This window comes from Asparagus officinalis, chromosome 1 (assembly GCF_001876935.1).
Source record: "Asparagus officinalis chromosome 1, Aspof.V1, whole genome shotgun sequence".
Taxonomy (NCBI): Eukaryota; Viridiplantae; Streptophyta; class Magnoliopsida; order Asparagales; family Asparagaceae; genus Asparagus; species Asparagus officinalis.
Genome location: NC_033794.1, coordinates 24,403,766 through 24,415,288, shown reverse-complemented (window position 1 = coordinate 24,415,288; position 11,523 = coordinate 24,403,766). Strand labels below are relative to the sequence as shown.

The 11,523-nt window shown below is 37.0% G+C and overlaps 1 protein-coding gene across 1 annotated transcript in view; it reads right to left on the bottom strand.

The window, feature by feature from the left end:
- The window catches only part of LOC109821544 (AAA-ATPase ASD, mitochondrial-like), an 11,016-nt gene extending 1,115 nt beyond the window's left edge, over positions 1-9,901 (bottom strand). The window contains 5 exon segments of the mRNA XM_020387725.1: position 1; positions 4-131; positions 8,870-8,987; positions 8,990-9,246; positions 9,248-9,901. The exon segment at position 1 is cut by the window's left edge and continues 1,115 nt beyond it. Coding sequence (XP_020243314.1) covers position 1; positions 4-131; positions 8,870-8,987; positions 8,990-9,246; positions 9,248-9,279 — 536 coding nt within the window. The 5' untranslated portion in view covers positions 9,280-9,901.

The window sequence follows — 11,523 nt, the reverse complement described above, 5'->3', positions numbered from 1 at the left end:
TGGCGTTGTTGGTGAAGAGCTTGCGTTGGCGGTTGCGGATTCGGACCTCTCGGCCTTGGGCCATGACGTGCTGGAGGTAGCTGGCGATGACTTGGGTCCGGTGCCTCTTGTGGAATGTTAGCTTGTATGACCTGCAATTGAAGAGATCGAGGTCAGCAAGATAGCAGAAAATCTATATAACCTCGACTTGTCCGCAATGCAGCGGAAAACCTAATCATAACGAGGTGAAAGAAATTTAGAATGAAAAACAGAGAAACAACCACAAAAATGTTGGATTAAATCTAATTATGGGCATATATGTTACATTAGTGTATAATGCTATCTTTAAAGCTAACACGCATAAAGTGATCAATCAATTTGGATTAATGAGTATTTAAGTAAATCATGGGCTAATTGTGTAGATACCAGACTGCAATTCTAATTTTATGAGGGGCTAAATTAGAAAATTACAAATCTATATAAAGGGGTTATGGTCCCTAATTTAAAGATTATGTTCTCTATTCTCTAATCCCCATCTAAAGAGATATTAAAGAGACACATTTCAGATTAGAAGATCAACCCTATTCAGATCCGTGCTAAAATCAATATGAATTCAGGTATTGCTTCCGCTCATTGTTGTGTTTATTCTCTTTGAATTAATCATGGTTTTATGGATTAGATCTCAGATGTTAGATCTACCAAGTGGTAACAGAGCTATCGTGATTAATCTTAGGGATCTAAGATGAAGATTATGGTTTTTTGATCTTAATTCAGTTTTATTAAGATCTGTGCACGTTTGGATCTTGTGCAAACATGAACTGTTGCTTCCAAAACTTGTTTTTTTAACGACTCTGTCGTTTTTTGATTTGTTGTTCAGATGGACTAAGCAAAGTTCATCTTCTGGCTTGATTTTTCTTTCGGTTGTTTGGATCTAAATTATATTCAAAATCGAAAGGAAGAGATCAATTTATGAAGTCAGTCGTCGATCACCACGCTCTTCGCCAGCAATGTTCTGCTGGTAGCCTCGCTGTCAAATGGAGACAGCAGCGACGGCGACGGTTCAAAACGAAACCCTAAAGAGGTGTTTGTGCAAGAAATCGTGCGTGAAAACTTGCGAAAAATTAGGGCAAATAGAGGAGGTTACCTCAATTGCAGGCGAGCCTCGTGCTCGATCCAAACGAACTTCGCGTTCTTTCTCAAGTTGAACCCCGCGTTCAATTTCAGGCGAGCCTCGTGCTCGATCCAAACGAACCCCGCGTTCGTTCTCAAGTTGAACCTCGCGTTCAATTTCAGGCGAGACTCGTGCTTGATCCAAACGAACCCCGCATTCGTTCTCAAGTTGAACCTCGCGTTCATTCTCAAGCGAGCCTCGTGCTCAGTTCAAACGAACCCCGCGTTCGTTCTCAAAGGGCTGCTGCTTTTGTGTGAGTTAGGGCACAAGCCTATACACTTAAGTTTAATTCCTAAGTTGTGGGCTCCTTTTTCTCTTAATTGGTTCAGTCCAAACCCACTTGAGTTTAATCCTTAAGCTACAGGCTATTATGTGAGCATGATGGACGTGAATTTCTCAATGGGCTCACAATTAATTCAAGCATGGCTTAATTGAATTCATCAATTAAAACGTTATTTGTGGGCCTTAATAAGTTATGGGCCCATTCTTGTACACTTAATTTAATTAATTAAGTCATGAGCCCCTAACTAAGTTTTTGGAAATTTAGTCAATTTGAATTAAAAATTGTTTAATTTAAATTGAATTTGGTAGTTAATCAATTATTTAATTCAAATAATATGACACTAAGGAATTAAAGTTGTCTCTCATTCCAAATGATTAATTGAAACAAGAAGTTGCGAAAGTAACCTCTCTTGTGTAGATTGTTCATGAGGGATGTTAGATGGTTATGTGTATGCTTTCGTGTAAATATTTAATCGGCCCAAAGGAAGGTTAATATTTATTTAGATTGCATATGCATCTGCGATGATAAACACGTGACAGTTATAAGGTTTACAGAAGGTTAATATTTATTTAGATTGCATATGCATCTGCGATGATAAACACGTGACAGTTATAAGGTTTACATGTGGATAATGAATCGATCCAAAGCATATGCATCTGCGATGATAAACACGTGACAGTTATAAGGTTTACATGTGGATAATGAATCGATCCAAAAATAGTTTTATTATTTGACATGAGTTATTGTCAGTGTTTGATCATTGTAACAAAGTATCACTTACAAATTAATATTACTGTCCAAAGACTTGATATTAATATTGTGCCAGATATCTTTGAGATGAGATTTGTCATTATTTGAATTTTATTGATTACTAATTATGGTTAATAATGTGAGTATCTTTTGTTTATTTCAGCTAATGCATCTGCTGCTATAATTTCTGCTAACATCAACTCAATTCTCATGCTCAATGAGACTAATTTCAAGGTTTGGAAAGAAAACATATTAATTGTTCTTGGCTGCATGGATCTAGACTTTGCATTAAGAACTGAACAACATCAACCTCTCAAAGCGGATAGCACTCCCGATGCAAAGGAGTATGAGAAATGGAAGCGTTCAAATAGCATGAGTCCTATGATCATTAAGTGCGGCGTTCCGGAAGCCTTCAGGGGCATAGAATCCGAAGGGATTACTAAGGCTAAAGATTTTCTTGTTGAAATTGAGAAATGTTTTACGAAAAATGATAAGGTAGAAACAAGCACGCTTTTAGCTCGCTTGATTTCGATGAAGTATAATGGCAAAGAAAATATCAGGGAGTACATTATGGAAATGTCTCATATTGCTTTAAAACTTAAGGCACTCAAACTCGATCTCTGTGATGAGTTACTGGTGCATCTGGTTTTGTTGTCTCTTCCTGCATAATTTAATCAGTTTAAGTTTAGCTATAACTGCCAAAATGAGAAATAAACTCTTAATGAGCTTATTTCATACTGTGTGCAAGAAGAAGACAGGCTGAAACAAGATAAATCTGAGAGTACTCATTTGGCATATGCCTCTAAGGATAAGGGAAAGAAAAGAAAGAATGAAAATGAAGCTGCTAAAGGTCCTGTTCAGAAGAAACAACATAAGGATGATCAAGGTTGTTTCTTTTGCAACAAGTCTGGACACGTAAAGAATGATTGTACCAAATATCATGTCTGGCGTGCTAAGAATGGTATGTTCCTTCTTCTGGTCTGTTCTGAGGTTAATTTAGCTTTAGTACTTAGAAACACTTGGTGGTTAGACTCTGGTGCTACTACTCACATAAGTGTTTCTATACAAGGCTGTCTGAGCTACCAAAAGCCAAATGATGGTGAAAGATACATCTTTGTGGGTGATGGTCAATCGGTAAACGTGGAAACAATTGGACACTTTAGGTTGCTGCTAGGAACTGGTTCATATTTGGATTTAAAAGATACTTTTGTAGTACCGTTTTTTAAACGGAATTTGATTTCAGTTTCTATATTGGACAAATCAGGTTATTCTTGTTCATTTGGAAACAATCAATTCAATTTATCTTTTAATTCAATTGTTGTAGGAACTGGTTACTTGAGTACTAATGACAACATATATTTGCTTGATACAATTGCTTCTTATAATGAATCCTTGCATGTGGAATCACGTGGTACTAAGCGTAAATTAAATAAGGAAAATTCGACGACATTATGGCATAAACGCTTAAGTCATATCTCAAAAGGTAGAGTTGAGCATCTTGTGTATGATGGCATTTTGGATTTTCTTGATTTTTGGATTTTGACTTTTGTGTTGAATGTATCAAGGGAAAACAGACCAAAGTTAAGAGATTAGGTGCCAACAGATCTTTGAATGTTTTAGAATTGATACATACGGATATTTGTGGGCCATTCCCTACGATATCTTAGAATGGGTAACAATATTTTATATCATTCATAGACGATTACTCACGTTATAGGTACCTATATCTCATTCATGAGAAATCTGAGTCTCTGGACATGTTCAAAGCTTTTAAAGCTGAAGTTAAGAATCAACTCAACAAAAGGATTAAAACTGTTAGATCTGATTGTGGTGGTGAGTACTACTGCAGATATGATGGTTCAGGTGAACAACGTTCAGGGCCATTTGCTAGATACATAGAGGAATACGGTATCGTCCCACAGTACACCATGTCGGGTTCACTTAGCATGAATGGTGTAGCAGAAAGACGAAACATGACTCTTAAGGATATGATAAGAAATATGCTTGCTCATTCTTCTTTACCAGAGTCACTCTGAGAAGAAGCACTTAAGACAGTAACTTACATTCTGAACAGAGTACCAACTAAAACAGTTGCTAAAACACCTTATGAGCTTTGGACTGGTTGAAAGCTTAATTTAAAGCACCTACATATTTAGGGATGTCCAGCTGAGACAATGTCTTATAGGCCAAATGAAAAGAAATTGGACTCCAAAACAGTTAGCAACTACTTTATTGGGTATTCTGAACGTTCTAAGGGTTATAAGTTATATGATCCCACACTTAGGAATATTTTTGAGAAGAGAACAATAACATTCTTTGAGGATGTTAAGTTTGGAGAAAGAAATAAGGTTAGAAACATTGCTTTTGAGGAGGAATTGATTTCAGACTCTATCCATACAGTCACTTTTGACGATATTCAGGTTCCTATACCTGTTATTGATCAAGAAGTGAATCCGGAACCTCAAGAAGATAATGTTGAACGACTCCTATTCCAAAAGAACAAACTCAACAACCTCAAGAACCAATGTCATTAAGGAGATCCACGAGATAAAGTAGAAATGCTATTCTGGATGATTATATTGTATTTCTCCAAGAACATAAGAAAAATAATGGAATGTTAGAAGATGATCCAATCAACTTCCTTCAAGCCATAAAAAATTCTAACTCTCAAAAGTGGATTAATGCCATGAATGAAGAGTACAAGTCTATGCAAGACAATAAGGTTTGAAAACTTATCCCATTGCCAGAAGGTGCAAAACCAATTGGTTGTAAATAAATATTTAAAACCAAGCGGGATGCAAATGGTAATGTGAAGAGGTATAAGGCACGTCTTGTAGCTAAAGGCTATACTCAAAAGGAAGGCATTGATTATACAGAGACTTTCTCTCCAGTTTCATCGAAAGACTCTTTCAGAACTATCATGGCGCTTGTTGCTCACCTTGATCTTGAGTTACATCAGATGGATGTTAAGACTGCGTTTCTCAATGGAAATATTGATGAAATGATCTATATGGTGCAACCAGAAAACTGTGTCAGGAGATCCAAAGAATATGGTTTGCAAATAAAGAAAATCTGGTTTGCAAATAAAGAAAATCTATCTATGAACTCAAGCAAGCTCCTCGTCAATGGTATCATAAGTTTTAACAAATAATTATCTCGTTCGGTTTTGAGATGAATATTATTGATGACTGTGTATATCACAAGTTCAGTGAGAGTAAGTATATTTTTCTGGTTTTGTATGTCGATGACATATTGCTTGCCACTAATGATATAGGCATGTTGGAGTAAGTATATTTTTCTGGTTTTGTATGTCGATGACATATTGCTTGCCACTAATGATATAGGCATGTTGCACGAAACCAAGACATATTGCTTGCCACTAATGATATAGGCATGTTGCACGAAACCAAGAGATTTCTATCAAAGAATTTTAAAATGATAGATCTTAGGGACGCCTCAAATATATTAGGAATCCAGATACATCGAGATCGTTCTCGCGATATACTTTGATTATCACAAAAGAGCTATATCGATAACGTACTCAAAAGGTTTGGCATGCAAGATTACAAACTAGGTGACACCCATGTTGCTAAATGAGACAAGTTTAGTCTAAATCAGTGCCCTAAAGGTAATCTTAAAATTCAGAAAATGCAGAAAATTCCTTATGCTTCAGTTGTAGGAAGTCTAATGTATGCTCAGGTGTGCACGCTTCCGGATATTACATACATTGTTGGGATGTTAGGTAGATATTTAAGCAACCCTGATATGGATCATTGAATAGCAGTCAAAAGGGTTATGAGGTATCTTCAAAAAATAAAAGATTATATGTTCACATATAGAAAATCAGAACAGTTGGAGGTCATTAGGTATTCTGATTCTGATTTTGCTGGATGCCAAGATAGCAGAAAGTCTACATCAAGCTATATTTATATGTTAGTAGGAGGAGCTATATCATGGAAAAGTGTTAAACAGACATTCGTAGCTTTCTCCACTATGACAGCAGAGTTTGTAACTTGCATTGAGGCATCAAATCATGGAATATGGTTGTGAAACTTTGTCACTGGACTGCGTATTTTGAAAAATATTGAAAGACCACTAAGTTTATTTAGTGATAATAAATCAGCAGTATGTATTCCAATAACATGAGCTCAACTAAGTCAAAACATATTAACATTAAGTTCCTGATTGTGAAAGAAATAGTACAGAGTGGACAGATATTCATAGAGAACATTGGGACAAACTCCATGATAGCAGATCCTCTTACTAAAGGATTGCCACCCAAGGTCTTTCATGAGCACACTACTCATATGGGTGTGGTATTATTCGAGGATATCATGATTTAGTGGGAGTTTGTAATTTTCTGGTGTTTTGTGTTAGGTTGTATTGTCTGATCAGAATAAGGTATTCAGTTAAGACACTTTGTTTCATTATGTTTGGTTTTGACCTCACTAAATTTTAGGTAGGACCAGTTAAAAATAGTCATATATTGATCACATTGCATGTAATTTTCATGTTGTACATCCATGATTGATCTATGTCGTTTGATTGTATTGGTATATGTGACCATTGATGGGTTTAGTCATGATAAATGTGACGAATACCGCTTTGATCCTATATTAATATTGTCAATGGACTAGATTGTTCAAAAATACCCTTATTTGTGATAGCAATTTTTGAGCTCATAAGGTTGTACACGTTTTAATGAAAGATATAATGCCCAAAATGGGAGATTGTTGGATTAAATCTAATCGTGGGCATATATGCTACATTAGTGTATAATGCTATCTTTAAGGCTAACACGCATAAAGTGATCAATCAATTTGGGTTAATGGGTATTTAAGTAAATCATGGGCTAATTGTGTAAATACCAGACTGCAATTCTAATTTTATGAGGGGCTAAATTAGAAAATTACAAATCTATATAAAGGGGTTATGGTCCCTAATCTAAAGGTTACGTTCTCTATTCTCTAATCCCCATCTAAAGAGAGATTAAAAAAAACCTTTTAGATTAGAAGATCAACCCTATTCAGATCCGTGCTAAAATCAATATGGATTCAGGTATTGCTTCCGCTCATTGTTGTGTTTATTCTCTTTGAATTAATCATGATTTTATGGATCAGATCTCAGATGTTAGATCTAACAAAAAAAACATTACGATTTAACTATAGACGTATTCGGCATTCAATATGATTATCATCTACCTCCTCCAAGTACGGTCAGGTCAGGACTCCGCTAATAATCAATAAAGAATATTGACATCGATTCAATCTCTCCAAATTAAATAGCCTATCATCGGCATTTGCTTACTGTAATTTCGCTCGCTCAGGTTCCAGTGAGGTAGCATCACGGTGAAATGAAGCGTGTTTTTTTAATGGTTTGTTTGGATGGAGGGTAGAGAGGGAGAAGGGAAGAGAAATTTCATTTTAACCTTGTTTGGGAGTTTTATTTTGGAGGGTAGAGGAGGGGAATGGAGGAGAAATTTAGCGCAAATTCTTATACCCCAAATTAGAGTGTAATAGAGGGGAAGGGAATGAAGAGGAAAAGTAAACTCCCAAACACACTTTAAGTCTTTAAGGGGCTGTTTGGTTGGTTTCCTAAAAACCAAGAATAGGAAATGGGAGCATGGAAATCTCTCATTTCCTATTTTTAACCATTTCCATCCCTAAAACTTACCCCAACATTCAATAAAATATTATTTTATCATCCAACTCATCTAATAAAATATCATTTTATCATCTAACTCATCCAATAAAATATTACTTTTATCATCCAACATCTAATAAATTATTATTTTTATCATCACATCATCCAACTCATCTCATCTCATCCCATCTCATATTTAAAAATCAATCACATCATCCAATAACATGGTGACAACTCATCTCATCTCCTTTAACTTTCATCTCCACCCATTTCCTCCAAAAAAACAAGGAAATTGATTTCCTTAAGTGTGGGTCACATCATCCAATAATATAATGACAACTCATCTCATCTCATCTCATCTCATCTCCTATTTTTAAGAATGAACCAAACACAAGAGAAAAAGCTATTATAAGAAATAGGTTTCCTATTCTTTGATTTCCTTCTTTTTTAACCAATCAAACAACCTCAAAACAATTTTTTTTTAAAATCACTCACATTATCCAATAATATTGTGACAACTCATCTCATCTCATCTCCTATTATTTAATTTCCTTCTTTTTTTTAACCAACCAAACAACTATAAAACATTTTTTTAAGGAAATAGGTTTCCTATTCCTTGATTTTCTTCTTTTTTTGGCAAGCAAACAGCCCCTAACACACGACCGTCGGTGTACAACATTTTGTTGAGTAGTTAATTTCGACCCTTTGGGCTCGGCAGGGCCACGACCTCTGGCTGCCAAAAGACAAGCAATGCTGGTGGAATTATTCTCTTACCACGTGCAAAATATTCTATTTGCAGAGCAAAGTATAGGTATTACTAAGATACACGGATTTTAAAATCCAAAGTTAGGTTTCTCAAAGGAAAGGGTGGGTTCATAAAAAACGTCTAAAGAAAGATGTTCACATACAATCTATCTATAGAAACTGTTTTAACTATCAGCACACTCCAGGATTTAACCCGGCATAAATCGGTAAAAATTGGGTTTTTCACATAAATCAGTTAAAAAAAAAAAACAAGCCCTGGGAATTAATTACAGGCTCACCTGCGCTCCTCCTGCGCCGGACTGAACGGGTTGCTGGGCGCCCTGGACGTGGCCGTGGACGAAGCCCACCAGAGCTTGACCCCCTCGAACTCGTCGGTGACCTCCTCGTGGTCGTCCAGCTCAGCACGAGGTTGTTGCTGCCCTTCACGAAGTCGGCCTTGAGCTTGCTGGCGTGCTGCGAGCACGACTCGCTCAGGTAGGACTCGATCGCCGCGTACGCCTCGCTCCGCTTGAACCGGTCGCCGTCGTACTCGGGGATTTTGATCTGGATGTAGGGGTAGACGAGGCTCTTGATCCTGTGGCTGTACTTTTTGAAGTAGGACTCGAGGCTGAAGGGGACGAACTTGCCGAAGACCGAGTAGAGGAACATTAGGCTCGGAGCCGAAACCCGCCCACCTCTCCATCTCCATTTCCTCCTCCCCTCTCTGTTTTGAGGTCGGCGCCCATCGAGGGATCGGGTTTATGTAACGGAGGAGGTTAGATTCCTTTTGAATTCAACGCTGACGCTGGCGTCGCGTTTCGTGACGACCAAAGGGTGTCCGCGTATCTCATGATGGGGGGGTCCTTCAAGTAACTTTAGTGAAAGTTCGTGCGCTTTCTTGAAAATAAGACTGAAAGTTAGGGAGCGTGGTAAGAATAAAATTGGGGGTTGTGCCCGTTAGCTAGGTTTGTTTTTGACACGGCCGAAAGTTAAAGAGGGGTTACGGGTGATATTATTGAACTTTAGGGCTCGTCTCTAGATGGGCCAGAAGATGGGGGGGTTACGTGAAATTTAACCATTTTTCGAGCGAAAATAATTGGAGACTTGGCGTCCAAGTTCGATGGACGAAAGGGCGGCTAAATTTTTTTTCTACGACTCGTCCGCTTTCACGATGGGGATTTGTTGTGGGGGCCAGCTTCTCATGGTATACAGAAGTCATGCGGTAGCGCATGCGTTTCAACCGCAGGACGATGCCAGGAACGAGCCGGACGGTCCCAAGAACGCGTCAATCGCATTTCTGCTCCGAGTCCGTATAACGACTTAGACCCAAGCGCACGTTCGATTGACCGAGACGGCGACCGTGCAGCGTAGGGTGCTTCTCTTTTTTTAAGACCTTATCTAGTCAGTATAATAATAAATTTAAAATTTGCAATTAACACTCTTAAAGTTTTAAATTTTTAGAAAAACATCCTCCATAGTTTAGAATTACAAAACCATCCTAAAATTTCAAAACCTACAAATGATACATGAAATCCAAAAATTACTAGCAGCCCCCTGTAAATTTATAATTTACAAAAAACACCCTTAAAGTTTAAAAATTACAAAAAACACCCTCAAGAGTTCAAAACTACAAAACAATCTTACAATTTTCTAAACTTGCAAATGACACATGTAATCTAAAAAAATTCGGTAGGAGATATATGCGTGTGTGGGATCTTTTCAGTACCCTTAATGATATATAAATGTTATTTTCATTTATAGGCTTTTGCTTGTGAATATATGTTAAATGCCATCCAGGTTTTCTCGGCATCGCGCTAGTCTCCTGGATTAGAAATGAATATTTTGTGATATGGTTTTGTATCTGCACGAGTTTGTTCAAAATTGGCAATGAAGTCGCAAATGTGCTTTGAATTTGATGGCGAGGACCAATTGAACTCAGATCTTGAGCTTATACTTATTATGAACTTTGGGAGACTGAGTTAGTGGATTATAGTGATTTGGGAATGAAATCTGAAGCTGATCAGATTCCTCTTAAGTTGTTGGCTCATTAAGGTTCTATGGCTCTACAACAATATAGTTACCAGTTGACCTTGAAAATACAAAACTATTAAGGAAATAATATTTGCAAAGATAATTATTGAAGAAAATTATGAACAACAACAACAAAATTACTACACAAGATTAAAACAAGATGGAGTGTGCCGCTAACTGAGTCTGTTTTCTCACTGTAGCATTTGCAAGAGTATCCTCAATTATTTTATCTACAACATGTTTATTCAAGAAATGTTTATGCTTTAATCTAGTTTGAGTAATTAGAACCATTGTTATTTGCGATCAGTGAGCTGAGATATTGACGCACAAAAGAGATTTTCCAAAGTAGTCGATTCAATTGAAAAAGAAATATTTACAGAAACCCCCCTAAAAGTTTGTGGAAAACCCCCTAAAAGTTTGCAAAAAACCCTAAAAGTTTACAGAAAAGCCCCTGAAAGTTTGCAAAAAACCCCCTAAAAGTTTACAGAAAACCCCCTGAAAGTTTGTAAAAAAACCCCTTAAAGTTTACAGAAAACCCCCCTAAAAGTTTACAAAAAAATCCCTGAAAGTTTAACAAAAATCCCTGAAAGTTTACAAAAAACCCCCTAAAAGTTTACAGAAACCCCCCTGAAAGTTTGCAGAAAACCCCCTGAAAGTTTACAGAAAACCCTCTGAAAGTTTGCAGAAAACCCCATGAAAGTTTGTAGAAAACCCCCTAAAAGTTTGCAAACCCCACCCCCCTGAAAGTTTGCCAAACCCCCTTAAAAGTTTGTCAAAACCCCCTGAAAGTTTGCAAATAGATCTCTAAAACTTACATATATATAGAAACATCATAATCATAACTAAATGGGTTATTGGGTCACCTATGAACCACCCATTTAGTAAATGGGTGGTTGAGAAGTGACTTATTTAGCAAATGCTA